The 24,922-nt window shown below is 45.7% G+C and overlaps 1 protein-coding gene across 1 annotated transcript in view; it reads left to right on the forward strand.

The window, feature by feature from the left end:
- Myo3b (myosin IIIB) overlaps window positions 1-24,922 on the forward strand; it is a 403,285-nt gene that overhangs the window by 284,675 nt on the left and 93,688 nt on the right. Inside the window, exon 32 of the mRNA XM_031370554.1 lies at window positions 10,859-10,967. Coding sequence (XP_031226414.1) covers window positions 10,859-10,967 — 109 coding nt within the window. The remainder of the gene's footprint in view (window positions 1-10,858; window positions 10,968-24,922) is intronic.

Consider the following 24,922-nt stretch of genomic DNA (forward strand, 5'->3'; position numbering starts at 1 on the left):
GAGAGAGAGAGAGAGAGAGAGAGAGAGAGAGAGAGAGAAAGAGGGAGAGAGAGCTCAGTGGTTAAGAACACTAGCTGCTCTTCCAGAGTGTTATGAAATATAATGCAGTGGCCTGCATGGTGGAGGGGTGTGTGGGTACCTTGTTGGCTCATACTAAGCTATCCCCCCTGAGAAATCACAACAGAAATGCAATAGACCTGCTATAAAAGTTTATTTGGGGGAAGGGAGGGGAATGAGAACCTGGAGAAGGGGTAGAGGCAGACAGACAGGAGCAGAGCTAAGAAGGCAGAGAAGCGAGGGACAGAGAAGGACAGAAAGGGTAGAAAAGAGAAAAGGAAGGCCAGCCAGGAACATGTGGGAACAGAGAGAGGAAGAGAGAGCTGAAGTGTCAGGTAATGACAATAAGCTGTTTCTAGGTCCCTGGGAGGAGCCTAGCTGAATCACCTGCAAGCTAACACAGAGGACCCAGGTTCAGTTCCCAGCACCTCCATCACAACTGTCAATGCTCTATAACTCCAGTCCCAGGGGATCCAGCAACTTCTTCTGGCTTCTCTGAGCACTGCGTGCATGAGGTGCACAGGCATACACCTAGGCAAGCATTAATTGCACATAAAATAAAAATAAATAAAATGTGAAACAAAATGTTAAAGGGCTTGGCATGTATTCAGTGGCAGCACACTTCCCTTCCCCTCCCACTAAAAAGCAGTTTCCTTTAGCTTCCGTGGTGGGGTGGCAACCCTAGATCATTGCAGCCATTTCTTTCCATTAGAGCTCCATAGATATTGTTAGGTGCAGGGAACCTTAATTTAAATTAGGATATTCCTATTACCCGTCCATTTATTGTCTCCTGCTTGGTAAGCACTTACTTTTTTGCAGGGGCTGTCATGATAACATTAGGATTCACCGGGTCTCAAATTCTCTGGCTCTAATGCAGGAGTCTAGACCATGCTCCCCTGGAGGGATGCAAGGGATGCAATGTGAACAGGATAGAACTGCCACATTATATCAACACTCATTAGGAAGGCGGTCTAGAAAACCTAAAACAAAAGGTCATTTTTTTTTGTACTATGTATACATGTGCCCTTATGTAAATCCAGTACTGTATACAATGTATACAATTAAAGTTGTAAATCCTTATCATAACCAAGGATACCCAGCAGAACTACTCCTGATTCTTGCAGGATCAAAAGACTGAGCACATCGTCTTTTCCATTTGCGAGGAGGCTCTTGCTCACACACCAAACAAGAGAGAGAACACAAGCGAGATACACTGTTAAGGGAGACAGCAGCAAGCAAAGCCCCTGTCCCTCCCTTCTGTCTGTCCCTCCCTTCTGTGCCCCCGTTCATTGTCTCGCCTCTATTTCGCTTTGTCTTGCCTTCTATCCTGCTTTGTCTTGCCTTCTATCCCATTTCTTAGAAGCCCTCCTGGCCATTTCACACAAACGCTGGAGTCAGGGGAAGCACAGATATGAGAACAGACAAGCCCTTGGCCAGAGGGCAGGAAGCAGCTGCCTCCTCCCCTCCAGAGTGTTCTCACCTATGTTCTCCGAGAAACACCTGGAGGAAAAAATTACTAGGTGCACCTGGGCTTGACATGAGCCTTGTAGATGGTGCCATCTCCCATTTTCTCAGATTGGGGTGGGGGTGGGGTTGGGGGTGGGGGCTGGGCTGCTCTATCTGCTTTGATGGTACCTAAGTGTCTCCCACTCTCCGCATACAAAGAGCTGGGCTGACTCTGTCAGCTTTACATATTGGATAGGAAAATTGGATAGGAGAGTGGGCATCGGTGATTTCCTTTGGGGAAGCTCCCAAGGCCTTGAGCCAGTAGCCCCAGGACCTCCAGAAGCAGGGAGCGGTGTGCATAGGCGAGAAGGCCCACCCTGTGGATCCAAGGTGTCTCTGAGAAAGGCATGCCCCTTCCCCAGCTTTAGGCTTATACAAGCTGACATGTCTGGAGAATTTTCTCCCTGGAGAAAGCTGTTAAGACTGAGAGTCTTGGTTTCATCCACTATGAAATCTGTCTCAGCAAGGCCCAATTCTCAGGACTGCTGTAAAGATGATGCAGCATAAGCTTTCCCTGCCTGGTCAGTTGGAAGGCAGTGAGTGTTTCCCACCTGAACCCCTGCCCTCCCCCCCAATCTCTAACTTCCTGAAGGGAAGGAAAGTCTGAGAGAGTGTTTCTTCTAAGGTGAGCATACTACTGTTGGAACTTCATAAACCCTTCCTTACTTTCAGAGGAAAAAATAGCACCTGTCAACCCACAAATCCAGGGACAGTGACATCTTTATGATGGAGAGCGTTCTTGATTTTTAACTTATGTCTGGGTCACCCAACAGAGAAAAAGGAGCATATGGCAGCCCCGTGACCAATTTCAAGTACTTTTATTTTCATCTTTGCTTTCGAGCCTCATGGTTCTGAGAGCTACTGAGGCTCCTGACACCATTTCCACACCTCACTGGCTTAAGGGCCTTTTCACAACATGTTCTGGAAGCTAGTAAGTCGTTCTTTCTGGCTTTCCTCAAAGTCAGAAATTCTAGAGGCCGAGAGTTAAAATATCACCCAGATTGGTTAAGGCTGGTGTGGAAAGCAAGTTGCCTTTCAGATGTCTGAAGGGTTGGAAGACCTCTGTGTACCTATCACGTTTAACCCACAGCGACGGGTGATTGGCAGCACAACAGCTGAGTGACAGCCATTTGGCCAGGAGTTCAAACCTCAGCTCGATGAGCCATAGCCGGGTCCTTGTTTGATTTGCTGTGGCCGTGAAGTCTAAATCTGGCCAAGAGCAGAGGCAGAGGCAAGGGTGACAGCTGGTAGCCATTTCTTGTCGATACAGTTGTGATGGTTGGGATGTACAAGGGACCAGAGTTAATTTCACAGACCTTGAGCCAAGTGCTTAGTGTCAAAACCAGCTATGTTCAGTGATGCAAACAAGCTCTGTCAGCAGCTGCCTTCCCCTCCACATCCCTCCACCCCCTCACCCCACATGCTCCTCCCTGCTGGCCAGCTAAAGGAAGGTTAGGTTTGAGGAATAGGTCCCGCCCGAGGAAAAAGAGCACCTCCCCCTTTATTTCTAACAACCTCTTGATAGTTTTATTATGATTTAGCTGAATACAGTCAAATTAAGTTTGATAAGATTGAGCTAACACACGCAAGCAGCACAGCTCCTCCACAGCTGGGACACTGTATTTCCAGAAAGCTCCTCCTCCCTGGCCCTTGGGTCCATTTTCCTGCTCACTGATGGGTTTTCTGTCTCTGTAGTTTTGCTCTTTTGAGAAATTCTTTCAATACGTGTGGAGTCACACCACATGCAGACTTTAGGATGCAACAACTTCTCTTGGCAGGATGGCTTTTGAAGCTCACCAGAGTCGCTCTGTCCCTCAAGAGCTCCTCCTTTTCCAGTACCAAGCAGGACCCCTATGGACTTCTGTGTCAGCTCCCCAGCCAATGGACATTTAGGTTGTTTCCATGGTGATCATGAATAAAGCGAGCATCCCACACTTCTTTTTTTTTTTTTAAGTTATAGCAATTACATAACTTTACTTTGTAGAAAACCAGAACTATTTGAGCCAGAAAGATCCTAAATGGAGGGAGATTCTCAGGGATCCACTGCTGGCCTAGTATGTGTGAGGACCTAGGGTCCATGTTCAACACTGAAGAAAAGTACTCTTCCCAAGAGGTGGGAGCTGTTTGATTAGCACAGAATTGTATTAGGTTCTTGGCATCCTGTGCTTTCGAATAGCAGTGTCTGCAGTTTATATAAGCCTGTTTCGCGGGTCTTACTTTCCTTAATTCTCGTCATGGGACCCTGTAACAAATCCTACTCCAGGTTGTCTTAGAGTTTTACTGCTGGTGAACAGACACCATGACCAAGGCAACTCTTATAAAGAACAACATTTAATTGGGGCAGCTTACAAGTTCAGAAGTTCAGTCCATTATCATCAGGGCAGGAACAGGGCAGGCAGGCATGGTGCAGGAGGAGCTGAGAGTTCTACATCTTCGTCTGAAGGCTCCTAGCAGAATACTGGCTTCCAGGCAGCTAGGATGAGGGTCTTAAAGACCATACCTACAGTGACACACCTACTCCAACAGGGCCACAACTTCTAATAGTGCCATTCTACAGGCAGAACATATACAAACCATCACAAGGTTGTCATCAGTGGATGCTGGAAAAACTTTCTGTATCCAGGAATTCCAGTCTGCTGGTCTTTTCTCCATTTTCTCAACACTTTTCTGGATAGAACATTCTGGAAGGTGTCTCAACATGAAGAAACCTGTGGGGAGCTCTGGGCCATAGCTCAGTAGTGGAGCATGTGCTTAGCATGTGCAAGGCTCTGGGTTTGATTGTTAGCACCACAAAAAAAAAAGTGCTTTTTCTTATCAAATGGGTACCAACTGACACCCTGTCCTAGGTTTAAGAGGGGTATAGAGCTGGCCATCAGGCACTGTCACAGGAAGGCCACACTTCAGGAAGCAACTAACCTCCCTTTTGGAAGCAGACAGGGAATAAATTATGAGAAATAAATCCAGCTGCAAGTCAAGCAAGAATGAAAGAAGGAAGAGAATGAAGTGGTTGTCCCTCTGCACAGAAGGGGCCTAGAGTAAGACAGAGCCCTGCCTTAAGCCTCCAGTGCTGGTAAAGCAGTTGCCAGGTAGGATGTTTTTTTGAGTCTAAAGTTTAACTGGGATAATGGACAGCATTAAGTGCTGAAGAATCAAAGTAGGGAATGCTTTCCTAGGACTGAAATGACTACAGAGAGAGAGAGAGAGAGAGAGAGAGAGAGAGAGAGCGCTCTTGAAGGTAAGGATCAGACTTTCTTGGGTTGCTTTTGGTGGTGTTTGCCTGTAGGACAAAGGGTGGCTTTTCCCACAAGGTGGCTGCTGACCAGCTGTCACTCCAGGAAGAAAGCACTCTGGCTCCTGGTGCGATCTGCCAATGCACCTTCAGGAGGGATGGCCCGACTTACGCGTGTGCCTTCTCTACTGGGGCAGTGAGAACTTTTGCCCAAGCCCTTAGGAGAACAGGAGAGCTTACCTAGCCTAGATCCCCCCACCAAGAAAGCCTAGTAGAATTACATTCGTGCCTACTGAGACAGTGATGGGTTCTCCACTGGGTGGGTCATCAAATACCAGGCTAGACTCTGTCCTCAGCAACCAACTTGTGACCATTAAACCCTGGGAGCATGAAAGAACGTGGGTAGTGTTGTGATCATAAAAAGAGAAAGAGCCATAAGAATATAGTCTGGCACCCCCTTCCCCCTGAGGGACCAGACACACACCAGTATAGGATAGAATAGAGTTTATTTAGGCCATGGGGAGGGGAGTTAAGAGGGTAGCAGAGGCAGAGAAAGGCAGAGAGAAGGAGAGAGTAGAAGAAGTAGGGGCCAGGAGGAAAGGGGATGGGGATAGAGAGGGATCAAAGGGGGCAAGAGGCAAGGGAGAGAAGCAGGAGTAAGAGAGAGAGGATGGGGCAAGCAGCCCTTTTTATAGGGCCAGGCCTACCTGGCCGTTGCCAGGTAACCATGGGGAGGAGCATACCTGGCTGCTGCCAGGTATCTGTGGGGGTGGAGTTTATACAGAATGCTAACAGACAGGCCTGGATTTTTGCTTCAGTTTATAAGGGAGAGAGATGAGTGAGATTATTTATTATTCTTTCTTTTTTGTTTTTTGTTTTTGTTTTGTTTTGTTTTGTTTTGTTTTGTTTTGAGACAGGGTTTCTCTGTGTAGCCCTGGCTATCCTGGAACTCATCCTGTAGACCAGGCTGGCCTCGAACTCAGAAATCCGCCTGCCTCTGCCTCCCAAGTGCTGGGATTAAAGGTGTGTGCCACCACTGCCTGGCTTATGATTCTTTCTTAAAGATTTATTGTTTATTTTATGTATTCATGTATCTATATGCACTGTAGCTGTCTTCAACCACACCAGAAAAGGGCATCAAATCCCATTACAGATGAATTGTAAACCACCATGTAGTTGCTGGGAATTGAACTCAGGACCTCTAGAAGAACAGTCAGTGCTCTTAATCACTGACCCATCTCTCCAGCCCCTATTTATTATTCTTAAGTGTTTAATAAGGAGGGGGTTAAAGAATTCAGATTTAGGACAAAATGATTTGAACTTCCAACCCTGGATCTGCTAATGATGTTAGACAAGTAATTTTAAAATTACATGCCTTTCCTTATACATGTGCAGCCAGGTCAAACCACAGCTCATGTGGAGGTCAGAGGACAACTTGTCGGAGTCATGTGGATCGGATCCTAAGATGTCAGGCATGGGGACAGGTGCCTTTACTCACAGAGTCATTTCCCTGGCTTCTAGACAAGTAATTTAATGTCCTTTCACCTCAAATTTATCAACTGTAACATGGGAATAATGAGTTAATTCTTTTTTTTTTTTTTTTTTTTGGTTTTTCGAGACAGAGTTTCTCTGTGTAGCCCTGGCTGTCCTGGAACTCACTCTGTAGACCAGGCTGGCCTCAAACTCAGAAATCTGCCTGTCTCTGCCTCCCAAGTGCTGGGATTAAAGGCGTGCACCACGTGCTCGCTTCAGCAACACATATACTAAAAGGCATGTGCCACCACCACCTGGCATAAGTTAATTCTTATAAAGGTAGTAGAACAGAGTCAGGGACATAAAAATCCATATGTTTATGTTTTTAAGTTAAAATGTCCTTGTTTTTATCCTTATCTTTTCTTCCTAATCTCTAGCTCCCATCACCTGTCCCTAACAAAACAAGATAGTTCTGTGTGCCTGGTCTTTTTCTTCTCTTTCTTCTAGTAATTTCAACTCTTGCCACCTGTCACCAACCCCCTTTTAGAAGCTGAGAGAGAATAAGTTACACTCCTAGCCTGGGTATTAGTTTTCTGTGGCAGCCAGAGCAGATTATCACAAACCTGGTGGCCTAAGGCAACACAAATATATTCTCTCACACTTCTGGAGGATTCGAGTTCAAAACCAAGGTGTCACAAAGTGGCTTTTACTGGAACCTATGATGGAAAATCCTGCCTGCCCCCATCTGTGTGTGTGTGTGCATGAGTTAGTGTGTATATGTGTGTGTATGTGTATACAAGTGTGTATTTATGTGCATATGTATCTGTGTATGCATGTGTGTATGCATAAGTATGTGTGTATCTGTGTGTGTGCATGCATGTGTGTCTGTGTATGTGCATGTGTGTCTGTGTATGTGCATGTGTGTCTGTGTATGTGCATGTGTATCTGTGTGCGTGCATGTGTGTGTGTGCGTGCATATGTGTGCGCTTTATATGCTTGCTAGCGCACAGTGGTCCATGCTTCTCTTTTTGTGCCTTTGCACATGTGTGCTTGGTTTTGTCTTTAAGAGGAATGCACCCTCTGGTCACCACTCAACAACTTTTCTGTATAACCCTTTACCCAGCCATGTCTCCTGGCCCTGAAGCCTTTCAAGTGTGCAGCACTGTACTAGCTTTGTTTCTGTGGCTGTGAAAAAAAAATGCCCTGCCAAAGAGCAACCCAAGGGAGAGAAGGTTTATCTAGGTCACAATTCCAGGTTACAGTCCGTCACCTCTGGGAAGTCACACTGGCAAGAGCTTGACACAGCTGACCACATCACACCCACTGGCAGAGATAGAATGCATGCCTGCAAAGCTCAGTGAGCTTCTGCAGCTACCCTAGGCAGTCCAGGGCTGAAAACCGAGGAGTAGAGTAGTGCCCAAGCTCAGGCTGGCTCTGCTCACTGCACTTAGGACAATTAAGAGGATCTCAGCAGGACAATTGGATCTAGGCAATCCCTTCCAGACATTCTTCTTAAGTGTCTCCAGATTGGATCAGGTTGACAATTAAAACTGGCTGTCGCAAGTATACTCCTTTAAGCCCTCGACAGTCAAATGCCTTCCCGTTTCATTTCAAGATGATCCAGTAGACCCTGAGCTCAGACTTCCTGGGAACAGTGCACAGCTCACAGAGCTCAGTCTGATTCAGGACTGTTTTAGGTCATTAAGCCAGAAACACTCAGGGGACCCACGCCTGCTGAAGCCTCCGCCACGCTGTTTGCACTGTCCCAAGCTCAGCACTTAGTGATCATTTCTGTTGTTCAGGTCCATTGCTTTATTTCCCATGTGTCCCTGGTATATGTTTTGGACATGACCCACTCACTTGAAATGGGTGACCTTGTTTCTCTCTTGTTCTCTGCTTCGTTTTCCCATGTCTCCCCTCTCCTCCTTTGAGGATCCATTTGCCAGAGAGTTTCCGGGTGATCCCAGCTTGCACCGGGGTGCCCTTAAATACTTTACAGCTTGAGGCTCTGCTTTGAACTCGAGGGATTGATCATCTTGACTTCCTCATCTCCTTAGATGGACCGATCCCTCTCCCTGTTCCATAGGCAAAGCTGGGGATGAAGGGGCCCACTTCATCTAAACTTTATTAGGAATATTTTCTAAGTTTTCGGTTTGGTTTTTATACTTCAAATAACTCTTAGAATCAATATTTTGATGACTGAAGTGTAAATGAATGAGAAGCATGGAATGAGTCTTCCCTTGAATTACATGAGGAGAGATTCTGTGAATTTCTATTGGAAAGTAAGGCAGAGTAGCCAGGCACATGCTGAGCTCCCGGGGAAGCCTCTGCTGCTATTCCTGGTTATGGTCACGGCTCTCGCCATTCTTACTGCCTTTCTTTTTGATTTTTGCCTTTGGGGATTGGTATTAAACTGTTATTGTTCCTTTTTAAAATTAATATTTTCAAGTAGGTACAAATGGTAGCCTGTGACTTCAGCTCTCCACACAGAAAGTTTAGTTAGCTCTTAGTTAACTACTTAGCTCCTGAATTGGGTCCAAGAACAAGGCCAAAGTTCATTATGGAGATTTTTCCCTCCTCCCTCCATTCATTCCTCCCTTCTTTTCTTTCCTATCATGGTGTGTGTGTGTGTGTGTGTGTGTGTGTGTGTGTGTCTTTGTGTGTGTGTCTTTGTGTGTGTGTCTGTATGTCTGTGTGTCTTGTGTGTGTGTCTTTGTGTGTGTGTATGTCTGTGTGTCTTCGTGTGTGTCTTTGTGTGTGTGTGCCTTTGTGTGTGTGTGCCTTTGTGTGTGTGTATGTCTGTGTGTCTTCATGTGTGTCTTTGTGTGTGTATGCCTTTGTGTGTGTATGCCTTTGTGTGTGTGTCTTTGTGTATGTGTATGTCTGTGTGTCTTCGTGTGTGTCTTTGTGTGTGTGTGTGTCTTTGTGTGTGTGTGCCTTTGTGTGTGTATATGTCTGTGTGTCTTTGTGCGTGTGTGAGATTGTGAGACAGGATCTCATGTATTCCAGGCTAAGTAAGAACTCTACTATGTAGCTGAAAATAATGTTGAACTTCTGGCCCTCCCTCCTGTTTCTCCTTCCCGAGTGCTGGGATTAAGGTCACAGGCCTCCATGCTGAAGCTCAACCCCAGGGCTTCATGCTTGCCAGGCAAGTACTCCAAGCCCCGAGCTACATCCTCAGCCTGGTTAGGTTCGGGCAATTTCCCCTCAGAATGAGGAAAAGGCATATATCTGTGCCCTGGTGCAAGCTCTCCTTTCCTTTTCATGCCAATTTCTGCATTTATGTCCCTCACCCCAGCATGACAAGTGAGTTTGAAGAAGGGGAGATGTCAGGTAACCCAACTGGAGGAATTTGTCAACCAAGAGAGAGCAGGTGACCAGGCAGGGAGTCAGTGAATGATCAGTGAGTGGGCTTCTGAAGGGAGGGCTCCCAGCGGTAGCTCTTCATTGCTGCTCTCTCTCTTCTTTCTTTTGTTTTAAATTTCATTTTCACTGGTTATAGTGCTTTTTGTGTCATAATAAAAATGTAATAATGTTCCATTAAATTTTCTCTCATTATCCTTTCGGCATTTGTGTAATAGCAATAATAACAACAACAGATGGTTCTATCCACAGCAAATAACTCAAGGAATTATATTTGTTCTACACAGAGAGATTCATTTTGAAGGGTGGAAGCTAGCAATCTAAAGCGGGAGGAGTTGGTCCCCCCCAACCCCCAACAGAAACGAGGAAAGTAATTGAATTTGTACTTTTTTTTTTCTATTTCTGTCATGTTGTGTGTCTTGACATCATAATGGTTTTCCTTTTTGGTTTGCTTTTTTTTGAGACTGGGTCTCACTATGTAGCCCTGGCTACATAGGGATCAGGCCTGTTTAAAATGTCTGTGTGGTTCTAAGGCAACTCCAGCATTAAGACTCATTGTCTGGAAACAGTGCATTATACCTCAACAAGGAGGGCCCGATGGAAACAGCTCACTGGCCCACACATTCCTCACAGTGCCCTCGTGGTGCTTGCTGTTCTGCTGGCTAGGGACTCACGCTCTGGGAACTATGCTGTATTGAAAATCGTAAAGCCATAGTGAGGTTTAGTGGAAAAGAGAGCCATGAGTCATGGCTGCCGGAAGGACTGTATTTGTGGTTCCCTCTGTTAAGAAACTCCTCAGGTAACTGCCTTCCAATGTGGAAAACGGCCACCTCTGGAAAGATTGCGTCTTTACAGCTCATAGTGCCCATATTCTGACAGCCAGAACTAGGAGTCGTTCAGCGAAGTCGAGCACAGTGCTCCTTCAGCTATCAAGTGGTGCTCCTGCTGGGGCCTGGGATCTCTACCCACTGTATAAATCTAATACCAGAGAGTAGCTTGTGCTCCTGTGAGCTATTTTATCTTATCTGTGGGCTGGGACCTAACATTGAATGTGACCTAGAGTCCCAGAACACGCTTGTTTTAATGGCATACCCTAGAAGTCTGCAGATGGCCTGGAGCGGCATCGGGACCAGGATAAAGGAGCTGCAGAGCACAGGAAAGCAACAGAAGCCCTGTCGCTTCTGGCCTTGCCCTTTGACCTCTGACTACTCTGTGGTGGTTTTCTTTCAGTTCTCCAAACCACTCCTGATCAGAAACCCTGTCCAGATTCAGGAGTGGAATCCAGCAGTGGGCATGAAGAGACTTCAAGGAACTGCCCTGCTGAAGCCGACGCAGACTGGTAAGTTAGGGCTCCCCCACCTCTTTTGTCCTTCTTCCTGCCCCTCTCTCTCCCTTCCTCCCTCCTTCTCTCCCCCTCCCTTTCTCCATTCTTTTCTTTCTAATAGTGTCTCATGTAGCCCAGACTAAACTCAAATTCAGGATGGAGTCAAGGATGACCTTGAACTTCTGATGCTTTTGAGTTTATCTCCAAAGTTGTAGGATTATAAGTATGCACCACCACGTGTGGCTTATACAGTGCAGGGGTAAAACCCAGAGTTTCATGCATGTTAGACAGGCACTCTTCCAACTGAGCTACATCCCCATCCAGGTAAGTCTTACCACATGAGTTCTTTTGTGGACCACAAAGTTTTTCTACCAGTATGTTAATACTGTAAATTGGAAAGAATGGAGCCCAAACATATTTTCCTCCGGATCTCCCATGTTAGAAGTCACCATTCTGTAAACAGAAGTCTTCATTTCATAAGGACAACCTATACATGATCTTGATTTAAAAAAAAAAAAAGAAACTATTTAATTATATGCATTTATTTTTACACGTGTTGGTGTTTCATAGGCATGTATCTGTGCACCATGTGCTTGCAGTGCCCATGGAGGCCATCCGAGGGCACTACTTGCCGAGAAAAGGAGTCACATGCCAGGTTGTCAGCTGCCATGAGGGTGCTGGGAATTGAACCCAGGTCCTCTAGGAAGAGCAGCCAGTGCTCTTAACCACTGAGCTACCATTCCAACTGCCAATCTTCTTGAGTTCTCATGGTAGTAAAACCTTTAATTGGTCCCTTTGAGTTAAAATAGTCTTTTTCAATCTGGGGCAACACAATACCAACATTATGGGACAGTTGGCAATGACCAAAGGCACTTTGGGTTGTCACAGTTTAGAGGGCATGCCTCTACTGGAACATAAGTGGGTCAGAGTCACCAACATTGCTATGTAGCCTCCTAAAACTAGCCCATCTTCTCAAAGGATTGTCCACAACAACAACAGTCAATAACCCCAAAGTCGAAAAATCCTAGCCGCAGGCAAAAGCAAAAATGAATGAAACTTCCTGCTACCCACACATTGTCAAATGTAACTCAGACTGCAGCAGGGCCTGGCCATCGCTGAAGCGTACTGTCTCAGTGGACAGCCACACTAATCAGCTCTGAAGGGACTGTGACTGGCTAAATGGACTCAGACCAGGCCAGCACAGCTGTGAAACACAGCCCTAGAGACCTCAGGATCACTCAGGCCTGTTCTTCAGGACAGACTTCTAACATTCCTCCCTCAGGATCACTCAGGCCTGTTCTTCAGGACAGACTTCTAACATTCCTCCCTCAGGATCACTCAGGCCTGTTCTTCAGGACAGACTTCTAACATTCCTCCCTCAGCGGAAGCTCCCAGGCTACATTACATAGGTTACCAGGAAGAGGAAACAGCTAAAGGCAGGAGGACGCAATGAAGAAGGAAAGAACGAAATAGAATGAAGCTAAATAGAATTTAAAAATTAAAGCTAATAAAACAAACTGACGTTTTCTGTCTGCAAACCAAGCCAATGTGCAAGGTAAGACAGAAAGAGGCAGGAGGAGTTTGTAGGAAGAGCCATACACAATGAGAACCGGTGCAGAGGTGAGGACGGCAGGAAAGTGTGAGGCCATCTCTCCAGCCCCATCCAATGCTCAGCACTGGGTCATTCTCTTCCATATTGCCCCATTACAGATGAGGACGCTGAGCCCTGGTGACAGCTAGGATCAGGCTCTCAAAGGCTGGCCAGTGTTGCAGATGTGTAAGTGTGCTAGGCTAGTACATATCAAGTCTGAGTTTGATCCCCGGAACTACAAGAATTAATCAGAAGTGGTTAATTAATGAAGAGAAAGAAAAATAAATTTCTAGATTAGCTTTATCAGATTTCCTTTTGGCTCCATCAGCTGGTAAGGATTGTACAGTGTTGTGCAGAGCTAAGGGGCAGGTCTGGGGTCTGAGTCTAGAACCTCTGTCTCCAGTAGCAACAATAGCTAATACTTATTTATCGTTAATGTTTTCCTGGCTAACTGGTTTGCAGACAGTAACCTGCTCAAGCAATAGAGGAACAACAGTACATTTTAGCATTTCCAACATTTAGAGATTATAAATTATGGGCAGTGTTACTTATAACAGAATTTGAACACAGGCTCTCAGCATCCATACTTTCAGCTGGTAAATTCTACTGTCTCCAGCTGCTCCAGATGCCAAAAGATTCCTCCAGGGCTTTTTCTGTTCTATCCACATTGTCTCTTGTCATGGCTTAAATCTTGAATCACAACCAGCGAGGGAATATATCATGATCAGCATAAAACTGTCACTCTTGGATTGACAGAGCATACTCCAGCACCCAGTTCCTAGTCTTCAGTTCTGTGGGAAAGGTGTTCCCACCCTGTGTGATGAGGTGGGGGCAGTTCAGTAGGAAAGAAGGCCGGCTTACCTGAGAGAGGGAGTTAGTATGTGCAGTTTGGCATCTCGGCTCCATTTTCTGTGTGAACTAGTGATGGTATACGGTGGTTGAGAAAATAAAGAGTATCTCTGGGGTGTGAGTCTTGCTGGAATGATGGGGACCCTCTTGTCATAATGCTGGGAAGTATCTCTCGATTTAATCTGACCTGTCTATGGCAAAACTCTGAGGCTTTTTATGTGCCATTTCCCACCACAGCCAGCCAGTTAAGTAAGAGGGACCCCTAGGAAGAAGGCAAGGGCTCAGATGTGGAGAGAGGATGCAGCCAGTTCTGCATGACAGCTGTAACACATGCCAGAGAAACTGCTTCAGAGTGGACACTTTCATTGTGGCTGGAACCTTCGTGATTCAGGCAGCTAGAGGAGAGCTGACACCTCACAAGAGGGGAAGATGGGTGCATGTTTCTTCTGGGTGTCACCCTTGTAGCTCCAGGGCTAGGAGCCAAGTGGACTAACCTCAGGATTAACGAGACAGAAGCAGCCTTGCAGTCATGAGGGCCAACTGTGAGCCAGATTTTCATGTAGCCCGTGAAGTACAGATTGCCTAATCACTCAACAAATACTCAGTGTGGGAGTCCATTGTGGGAATACTGAAGAGAAAAAAATCCTCCAGCACATTTCCCAACACAGTAGCCTAGCTGGTATACTCACCTATTAGAGAAGAGGAAAAATGATAGCATGGGGGAGAAAGGAGGAAGAAATAGTAGTTTCCTATGATGTGGTAGACACTGACTACATGTACCTTATTATTTTAAATTACTTATTTTATGTGTATGAGTGTCTTCATACACACCAGAAGAGGGTGTCGGATCCCTTTACAGATGGTTGTGAGCCACCACGTGGTTGTTGGGAATTGAACTCAGGACCTCTGGAAGAACACTTAGTGTTCTTAACCGCTGAGCCATCTCCCCATGAGTTTTGGGAGCAGCCCCGGATTCAGATCTTAGTTCAGCCACTTAGAGGCTTTAATGCAGTTGCCACATTCCTTCCGTTCTCTGAACTTCTTAGAATCCTAGATTACAGAAGGGAAGGCAGCTGAGATGGCTAGAGAAAACCGCCATGAAGGGACAAGGGCGTTGCTAGACACAGCGATGAGGGCTGTTGGTTATGGTGACAGAAGTATTAGCAGTCATGGGAGTAATATTAGCATTTAAAGCTGATGCAGGAAGGACAAGACCCCTCTGGATCTACAGCTCTAGAATTACAGTCTAAAGCTAAACATTGAGATTCCCAAAACTTTAGGATCTATTACAGATGTTTACTCTCTACTTTAACCTGAACACCAAACTTCCTTTGTGTTTCTGGTTCTGATTTCAAGGGTAAATCCCAGGTTGACTTCAGGCCCTGGCCCACCCCTGTCATTAGGGCTAGGACACGGCTAGCATACATGTCCACGCATAGCCTTCAGAGCCTTGTCGTTAGGGTCTTCTTAGACTCTCGAGATGTTTACACTGTTAATTGGTCACATTTATTTCCAAAACCTTTGAGGCTAGGAACCTTATCAGCAGCTGGAAGAGCTTCAAGGAGAAATCTGTTTTGCATTATATTTTTCCTTGTGGATTTGCTTATGACTGTACATAAATATTTATCTGAACTATTTCAACAAACCCTAAATCATCAACGATTCTTCTGCAAAGGACCCTTTTAGAAGATTTGCGTATGTTGAGAATGTCAGCAATCTCTTTATAGTACTAGATTCCAGGGACCGGGGGCCCTTTGGAACCATTGGGAGCTTTTCAACATGTCTTTTACTTTCCAATTTCTGTGTGTCTCTTCATGCTAATTCTTCTGGAGAGGATTACCCTGCCTGGACGTTCTTTACCTGTTGATGTTTCCCTGTCCTTCAAAGTCTCAAACTTGTGACCCCTCCTCAAAGCAGACACAAGCAGAAGAGTGCTCCAGACAGGATGATGTGTAGGAACCTCTCTAGGGGCAGCGAAGGGTCCATCAGAAGAAGGCCAAGAATGAGTGGGAGTGGGGTGAAGAAATAGAACTATTATGGCAAAGACAGATGGGGGCCTGGATTTGGGAGACCTCCTAACCGAGCAACAGCAGCATCCTCCAGTGGTCATGCGTTGGAGCAGATTCAGTGCTGTCTTCCTTATTTCCCTGCCTTCTGGTCTGCTCATCCTTGCTTAGCCAGGCTGGCATCCATATGGGAATGCTGTCCTCTGAGTCCTGGGGTGTTGCCGTCCAGCAGTAATGATAAGAATGGGTTTTCTAGAATATGGAGTCATATTATTACCTTAATCCACGTGGAAGGTTCTTAAAAACTAGCCAACACGGAAGTGTGATCACTCAGCCATCTTTTATGTTTTATTTTATTTTAATTTTTGTTACAAGCCAACAGGTAGTATAGGTAAGGCAAAACCTCTCCCCCAAGTTCGTCAGCATATTGGCCCAATCAGCAGCTCCTTTAGTCTCTGGAGGTGGGACTTCTGTCGGAATTGGAACTTGGAGAGAGGCGTGGCAATTAGCAGGCAGGGTCTGAAGAATCAGCCCTCAAGCAGGAGGGTTACAATGGGGCCTCAGCCAGTTAGGGGGAGGGGGACAGGCAATTCCTGGCTATCGACTCAGGATCTAGACTGTCTCTGTCCAGGTCTTTGAGCAGCTGTGCTCATGACCTTAGACAAGTATGCTTTTTAATCATTTCACCTACCTAATATGGCTGATGTGCTAATAATCCTGACAGACATTTAGAGGACTACCCAGCATGCCAAAGGTTAAAGTATTAGCTGCTATCACTCTATTCCAGGAGAGACAGTAAACACCAGAGCTGACACTGGCATTTCTGCTTCACTCACGGAACCTAGAACTTCAGCTCTTTTGTCGATAACAGGCATTGAGTAATTGATGAATGACTATGTTTTCATACCTCCTGGTTCTCTAAGGTTTGACTTCAGCTAATTAGCTTTTCATATAGCGAAGAGCTAGTGTTCTCCAAAAGTCATCAGTACTGTTGACATAGGAGGTGCCATTAAAATCATGCTACTTCCCAGAGACCCACCATCCAACCTAAGAAACAAGCCCATATTTAGATAAGGGGGGGGGATTGTTTTAGCATTTCAGTTATTAGCAGGCAGCTGTCTGTGATTCATTTCTCAAGTTCAAGTCAGTCTCTAGAGATTAGGACACAGGAACTTCGGCAGAGAGGGAGTTGGAGTGTATGTTTGACAGGATCTTTCTGATCTGATCCCCACACCTTCCTGCTTGTAAAGTCAAGGCTTTGTATGTAGTACCTCAGAGAAGATGGACTGCTTTCTAAGAACTGGTTTTCAATGTCCCAATCCATGTTATATATGCTGAAGTCCCAATCCCATCCCACCCAGGCCTTCTATGTGGAGTCTGATGGATGGGAGCTCTTGTGGTTAGGTTAATTTGCCCTAAAGTGCTTTCTATCGGCAAAGTTGCTCTGCAAAGTTGGATTCTCTGTCTCTGGAGAAAAGTTACATTTCAATTAAGTCACATTAAATTCTATTTGGATAAAAAGCATCCAAAGCTGCTTTCCTTTTGTATGACAAGACTCCACTGTAAGGACAAGACTCCACTGTAAGGACAAGGCTCCACTGTGAGGACAAGACTCCACTGTAGGGACCAGACTTCACTGTAAGGACAAGACTCCTCCACTGTGAGGACCAGACTCCACTGTAAGGACAAGACTCCTCCACTGTGAGGACAAGACTCCACTGTAAGGACCAGACTCCACTGTAAGGACCAGACTCCACTGTGAGGACAAGACTCCTCCACTGTGAGGACCAGACTCCACTGTAAGGACAAGACTCCACTGTGAGGACAAGACTCTACTGTAAGGACAAGCCTCCACTGTGAGGACAAGACTCCACTGTGAGGACCAGACTCTACTGTGAGGACCAGACTCCACTGTGAGGACCAGACTCCACTGTGAGGACCAGACTCCACTGTAAGGACAAGACTCCACTGTAAGGACCAGACTCTACTGTGAGGACCAGACTCCACTGTGAGGACCAGACTCCACTGTAAGGACCAGACGACTCCACTGTGAGGACCAGACTCCACTGTGAGGACCAGACTCCACTGTGAGGACCAGACTCTACTGTGAGGACCAGACTCCACTGTGAGGACCAGACTCTACTGTGAGGACCAGACGACTCCACTGTGAGGACCAGACTCCACCGTGAGGACCAGACTCCACTGTAAGGACCAGACTCCACTGTGAGGACCAGACTCCACTGTGAGGACAAGCGTCCACTGTGAGGACAAGACTCCACTGTGAGGACAAGCGTCCACTGTGAGGACAAGACTCCACTGTGAGGACCAGACTCCACTGTGAGGACCAGACTCCACTGTGAGGACCAGACTCCACTGTGAGGACCAGACTCCACTGTGAGGACAAGCCTCCACTATTTCTCAAGAAATCTGTCTCTCAAGTGCGTGTGTGAGCATGCGCTCTCTCTCTCCCCCACTCTCCACACTTCCATCCTTCCTCTTTCCTCATACAATTAATTAACACCTACATCTCTAAAGTTACAGTCCTAAACTAAAAGGCAATCAGAATGATAACAAAATGTGGTTGGTTCTGGCTGCTTCTCAGCTCCTCCTCTGCGGCCCATGAGGGTCCACAAGTCTGGCAGTCCAGCGCTTGGCTCTTTTGTCTGCCTTGAGACTCTCACCATATGCAGCCTGGGGATGGAGCTCTGCCAAAACACATCAGGTCCATTTTGAAGAACTTGAGGAAAGATACCCAAGTATGAGCTGTTCCAAGAAATAATATTTTCCCTTCATATAAAAATGATCTCTGAGTCTATGTGTCCCACATTTCCTAACTGTATTTCATTTTCTTCTTTGAGTTAGAAGGAAATAACTATCAGCGTTTAGTTCCAAGCTCATTTTGTGACTCCCAGCAGCTGACCCTTAACCTGTGAGAACACAGATCTGTCAAGATAGTTTGCACCTGTATTGTCCCAAGCAAGTGTTGGCCGTGCAAGTTGTTGAAGGCAGTGGATGGCAGCTTCTCAGCATCTTGGTGACTGCTCAGACTTGTCTCCTTCATCAGAACCAACAGAGTGGCCTGGGTGCATTCTTTTCATCTGAATGCTTGCCGTGGGGAAGAGAGAGGTGGAGAACTTTGGAGAAACAGAGATTTTTGTGAGTGTTGTGATTGGGAAATTAGATAATAAACAGCCCCCGACAGAAGAAGTCTAGTGGCCAAGATCAACACGGTTTAGATGTGGGCAAGAGTAGCCTTCCTGCCCGCCCCTCCCCAGAGAGCCCTTTGTGTCAACAAGCACAGCCAGCCTCCTGGCTGCCTCCCAGGCCTCAGAGAGGGGCTATCACTTTTGTTTGCTTTGCAAATATCTTAATGGGAAGTGGTTCAACACCACCTATGGGTTAATCTGAGGGCTTCTGCCTGGCAGCTGTTGGCTCTGAGAACCACATGGCTGCTCTCCGATGGAGGGAGCCAAGCTGGCGGCCACTAATCCATGCCAGGTTGAGGTCTCTTCTTTGCCTACTGGATTTACAGACAGGCAGGAAGCACCTTGTTGCCTTTTATTTTTAGTTTATTCCTTCTGGGAAGGTGAGGCTGCTCTTGTCAGATCCAACCGCACTTTCTCTTGAAGGCAGGGTAGTTGGTGTTATTTTCACCATTGGAAAGCATCCTCTTTTCTCTAAGCTCCTGCTTGCAGAATCTGAGGTTTATATTAAATGTGGTGATGGTGGAGGTGATATTTTGGGAGGATCTAGCGGCTACACACAGGGAGGATGCAGGGACCTCCCAGGGATGGATCTTCATCTGGGATCTGAAGAACTGGAGGGCTCTGGGGCAGCTGCTCTATCACTTCTGAGAAAGCCCCATAAGGCTTTTGTGCATCAAGAGGGGCCAAGTGCGCATCCCAGAGTGACATGACCAAGTTAAGCCTTTCTAGATCTGTGGCTTTTGACAGTGACACAGACCGGTTCCTTCTCTGTGCTTCCCTCGCTGGGTTCCAGACAAGGTGTGATGGCTCCCATGAGGGATAGAGAAGTCCGTGGAGTCATACTGACTTGGAGACAGCTTCCAGATGCTGTGTCTGTAAACACACAGAAAGGTCAGATGGCTCTGTGGGTGAGCTGCCTGCCGGCAGGGAGAGTGCACTTCTGCTTGCAAAGTCTTGCTCTTTTCTGGGGTTTTCACACACACTTGTTGGGGTTACTGCAGGCAAAGGAATCCCAGAGGCCACTCCCACAACGTTCTGACAGTATAAACTTCCTAAACCCACTCATTTGCTCAGGGCCTCAGTTTCCTCATACTTGCATGGAAGAGCAATTGGCACGAAGGCTTCCTCCCCAAGTCATGAAAAGTAAATGAGATAACACACACTGTGTGTGTGTGTATCTGTGTGTATCTGTGTGTGCACACATGTGTGTCTGTGTGCATGCATATGTGTATGTGTATGTATGTTTGTATATATACACATATACATATACAAACATATACATATATATGCATACATAAATATACACCCACATATATATACATACATATATATACACACATGTACATATATACATACATACACATGAAACCACTCATGCCTAAGAATAACAGGAGTAGTTAGTGTTACCCTGGCAATATAAATCTCCCTGCATGAAAGTCTTGATAGTATACTTTGGTGTTGGTACTTCAGGTTCTTCAATATTAAGCCAATGCTAAATTGAAGACCGTTTGAACATCAAGGTAAAGAATGATGAAAAAAAAAAGAATAGAACCCATCGAGTAAAAAGCATTCAGAAATTCTCAGTATTAGAAAGGGGGAAACGGGATAGAGAATGGCAGGAAATTCCTCTCTGCAATTAAAATGTGAAATAATAAATGTAGGTTTGGTGACTGAAAATCGACATTTTTCAAGTATGGAAACAATCGCTGCTCTAGGCTAGCATCATGAATGGGCACCTAAAACAGAAGGTGAGAGACTAGGGAATAACAGGCTAGTTTCATAATGTCAGAATAAATCCCCATAAGAAAGTTGTAGAAGGACACAGAGGAACCTTGCAGAAGCCACTGAGACCAAATGACCAGTGATGGAACCACCAGGCCTCATGCGCCCCTCAGAACAGCATCTTGTCTGTGGATTTTCTGCCAAATGAGCATGACCTGGATTTAATCCTGAGGAAACAGCAGACAGACCCCAACAGAGGAGTCTGTTGGAAAATAACTGGCCAGTAGGCTACAAAACGAAACAGAGAGGAAGGCTGAGGAGCTCTCCCAGCTGGAAGGGAACATAAGAGAATGTGACCCCCCGTCCGGGATTCTTCTGCTACACAATTTGGCATCTTTTGCAAAATCAGAACGCTGTGGAGTGAGTCAGAGTCTTGCTCCTAATCTTCATTTTCTGATTTTAGTTACTGCACTCTGGTAAGAGGAGAACATCCTTCCTTTTGAGAAACAGATACTTCAGATAAAGGGGTGTCAGATTTCTCCAGGGTTCAAAGAAGGTCCCTGCGTTTGTATGTCAGTGTTTTGTCTACAACTCTGTGAAAGACAAAGACAAAGCCATAGGTGTGCTGTGATGCTCAGATGTTCCTGCACCTCTTGTCGAAATTTGAAACTCAGCCAATACAGAAAGTTTCAATGAAAGCCCAAGTCAGTTCCCAGCCTTCTCCCTAACTCGCCAGCCTGGTTCTCTTCAGTTCATAATCCTTTCCATCATTCTTGCTGTATAATATCATCTTCAGTATAATATCTATCTATTGCCATCAGTTTTTTGTTTTGTTTTGTTTTGTTTATTGGGGTTTTTTGTTTGTTTGGTGGTTGGTTTGGTTGACTTTTAGACAGAATCTTTCTGTATAGCACTGACTAGTCTGGAACTCACTAGGTAGACCAGGCTAGCCTCAGACTCAACAGAGATCTGCTTGCCTCTGCCTTCTAAGTGCTGGGATGAAAAAAAACATGTGCCACCATGCGTGGTGCTAAATCAGTTTTTAAGGTGCTAAGACTATGGCTCCACATAGGTCAACCCATAAGCCATTTCAAGACCCTACCATGGCCATGCTGGGTGAGGAGACCTGTGGCTGTAGTCCCAGCTACTCAAGGGGCAGAGTCAGGGATGTTTCCTGTGCCTAGGAGTTCAAGACCGGACAAAACAACCGCGTGAAGTCCAGTCCGTTGGAAGACAAAACTACTCAAAGGAAAAGCCGAGGTGACAAAAGAAGCGGCCTCGAGACCTCCCCATTGCCTTTTGACATTCATTAAGATCTCCAATGTAACGGTCGGACACTAGTCCCTTAACAAAACAGTCCTGGGGACAGAGTACAGGCAGGCTCTGTGGCAGCCAGATCTGGTTTCCATCTGGTTCTGACCTGTACTGTTAACTCTGGTAGCACAGTTCCCTCCCCCTGGACTGTGAAATGGGAGACCTGAATCATCATCAGCTGGAGTGTGAGGATGAATGAGGCAACCAATCCCTCGGTTCTCTCCAGGCACCAAGGAAGCTGCTTCTGCTGCTGCTGCTGCACTGCTACGTTGTCCGGTGACATCACCCGGGCCTTCCCCTGAACTCCAGGACCCTGTGAAGACTTGCTCTGCTGTTTTACCAAACTGTGATCGGCAGACAGTGCTGCCTAAACTTTGATGTCGCAGAGCCCCTTGTCCCTACTCCCATTCCAGTCCTTTTCTCCGTTGAAGGCTGATAAGCTCATGGTCCAAGAAGGCTTTCCGAGCGGCTGTCGGTGGGGTACCGCATGTCCAATAAGGCACCATTTTCATCAGAAGGAAGAAAACCTCTCTGCTCCCACCTTAGACTTTTATAGCGACAGCTGTCTGCAATAAAGTAGTGCAAACCAGGGAGGGAGGAAAGAAAAGAAAAGAGAACCCAAGAGCTGACAAATTAACACGGTAGGCTCCCAGTTGGAGAAAAGCAATGGGGTGAACAAATGTGACCATCCTTGAAAACCTGCTAGGGTTTGGGAAATTAGCACAAGTCCACAAACCTAACTGGTACTGACTTAAAGCAGTGGCATATGAAACATTTATTAGCTCCTGGAGCCCTTCAGATAAATTAGTCCTTGAGCCGTGTTCTAAAACAGAAACCTAAGTCTACTTTAGAGCAATCGCAAAGCCACATGATTGAGTAGGGTCTGCATCACCAACTCCTTGGCAGCAATACTGACTTGAGAGGGATGTGAGATGTGTGTTTCAATGTTTTTATAAAAAGTGCTGAGTATCCAAAACAAATGAGAAAAACAAAACCAAAAACCAAGCTGTGAGGCACTATCCCACTGGGTCCCCGTTGTCCAAATGCACCTGTTAAGTTCCTCCGTCTTCTAGTCTGCCCTTTGTAGTCCAATGATGTCGTATATTAAAGCTCATGACAACGTTTCCTCTTTATAAATGTAAGAAAAATATCAAGGAACCCATTTCTGACAAAAGTATGTGAAGATTAAAAAGACTGATAACATCTAGTGTTGGAGAGACAGTAGGAAAAAGGAACTTTCATACATCTATGGCTAGATTTTTTTTAGGGGAGGAACTGATGATGTAATTTAAACCCTTAGAATCAAAAAAAGGATTTTTTTTTCACTCTTAGGTCCAACAACTTCACACCAAATATTTATCCCAGAGAACTAACTGAACTGAAACTTGGAACCCTGTCCATTGAGTATTTAATGGTCCCTTATTCATAATGTGAGAGATGCACACAATTTAAATATTTAAAAATATATGATTACTCAATTCATTTGTGTTAATCACTCAATGCAAAGCTGTACAGCACAATTTGAGTATTTAAAATATATTATATAGTTGCTTATGCTAATCATTCAATGAAACATTATACAACCATAAATATGATGCTATTATATAGTTATAATGTATAAATATATGCTCAGAATCATAAAAGGAAGCCTAAAATGCTGATATGTCATTGAAAATAACAGTCACGGGCCACTAGTTTTTAAAATACATATTAAATGCATAGGAAAGTATCTGAAAAGACATACACCAGGATGCTAATTTTAGCTAGATGTGAAGATTACCCTCACCTGCATCATCTTCTCCCTTGGTACATGCATATGAGAGAGTACCAGAGGAATGTGCATCACTTTTCATCATGAAAATAGTCTTGATCAGAAAAAGGAAGAAATTGGAAATATTTTGCTGCCAGGGCTTTTAGTCATTTATTTTGGTAAGGAAAGAAGACACTGATACAGTTTCATAGATTAGCAATCGTTGAGATTCAGATACCTGGAGACTCATAACCTGTCCCCCAGCTAACAAATAACGGCAGAACTGGCAGACTCTCCAGTTAGAAGATCTGAAAGTTCACAAGGCAGCCACTCTGCTCATCGCTGTGACAAGCTCTTAAGGAGGAAGGGTTTCCCCTGGCTTTCTGTCTGAAGATGCAGTCCATCACAGCAGAGATGCGATGGAGCAGAGAGGGGGATGCTTGCACTCAGTAGGCCTTTTCCTTTTATCCCTTTGCTTATCTGGTCTGGAACCCATGGGATGGTGCCTCCCACATTCAGGGCAAGTCTCCCCTCAGCCAATCCTCTTTGGAAGAGTTCCCCCAGCACACACCCATTAGAGAGGTTCCTCCTTAATGCTCTAGGCTAATCTAATTAAATTGACCGTGGACATTAACCAGGTCATGGTGCCTACTGACCTTTTGCTTCTCCCTTGATCAGACTTCTGGATGGTTTCCTCTGCAGGTGAGGCACAGACCCTCAGCTCATCTGCATGTGAACCAGGAAAAACATCTGCAGAGCCATGTGTTCTTGATCTTCGTATTCAGTATAGAATAGAAATGGGGGCCTGCAGCTCCACCAAGAGTGGAATAGGCAGAGAGGTTGGAGGTGGAGACTGAAAAGCTTCTCAGGATTGCTTACTCTGGAGCCACAGCCAGGTGGGCATGAGAAATGACAGCATTCACAAGCAGCAAATGTGCCTCCAACCTGAGAGATTTCACTGGGCCTTGGCAGGTGCCTACTGGACGTGGTAAAGGTAGCAATGAATGGAAAAGTAAAACAGGCTACACACATCAGCTTTTTAAGTTTTTTAGTGAAAGATTCATTAATGCATGCACTTAGATTCTTGTGAACTTAGTGTAATAATCTGTCCTTTAAAGAACATTTAACACCTTCTATTCTGTGTGTTCAAAGCTAAAGAACGTACAAGGCAAAAATAGGCAACAGCACCTGGAACAGATCAGGGAAGAGTCAGGGACAGGGAGAGCTGGGCATGTTGGAGTGCCCTCCGCATTTATACCCTCAACCCTTAGAGAGGACTTTATTCCTTATTAGAACCATAGAGCTGGAGAGCTGGTTAAATGGGTAAGAGGGCTTGCTATACAAGAGTGAAGTTCAGGTGCCAGCACTCATATAAAAAGCTACACATGACTATGCACGCCTGTGATTCCAGTACCCTGGGGACCAGAGACACACGTGTCACTGGGACTTCCTTGGTGTCAGCCTAGCTACAAGTTCAGTGAGGGATCATGACTCAGAGGAGTCAGGGAGAGGAAGGCAGAGCAGGGAAACGA

Source organism: Mastomys coucha, unplaced genomic scaffold (assembly GCF_008632895.1).
Source record: "Mastomys coucha isolate ucsf_1 unplaced genomic scaffold, UCSF_Mcou_1 pScaffold15, whole genome shotgun sequence".
NCBI lineage: Eukaryota > Metazoa > Chordata > Mammalia > Rodentia > Muridae > Mastomys > Mastomys coucha.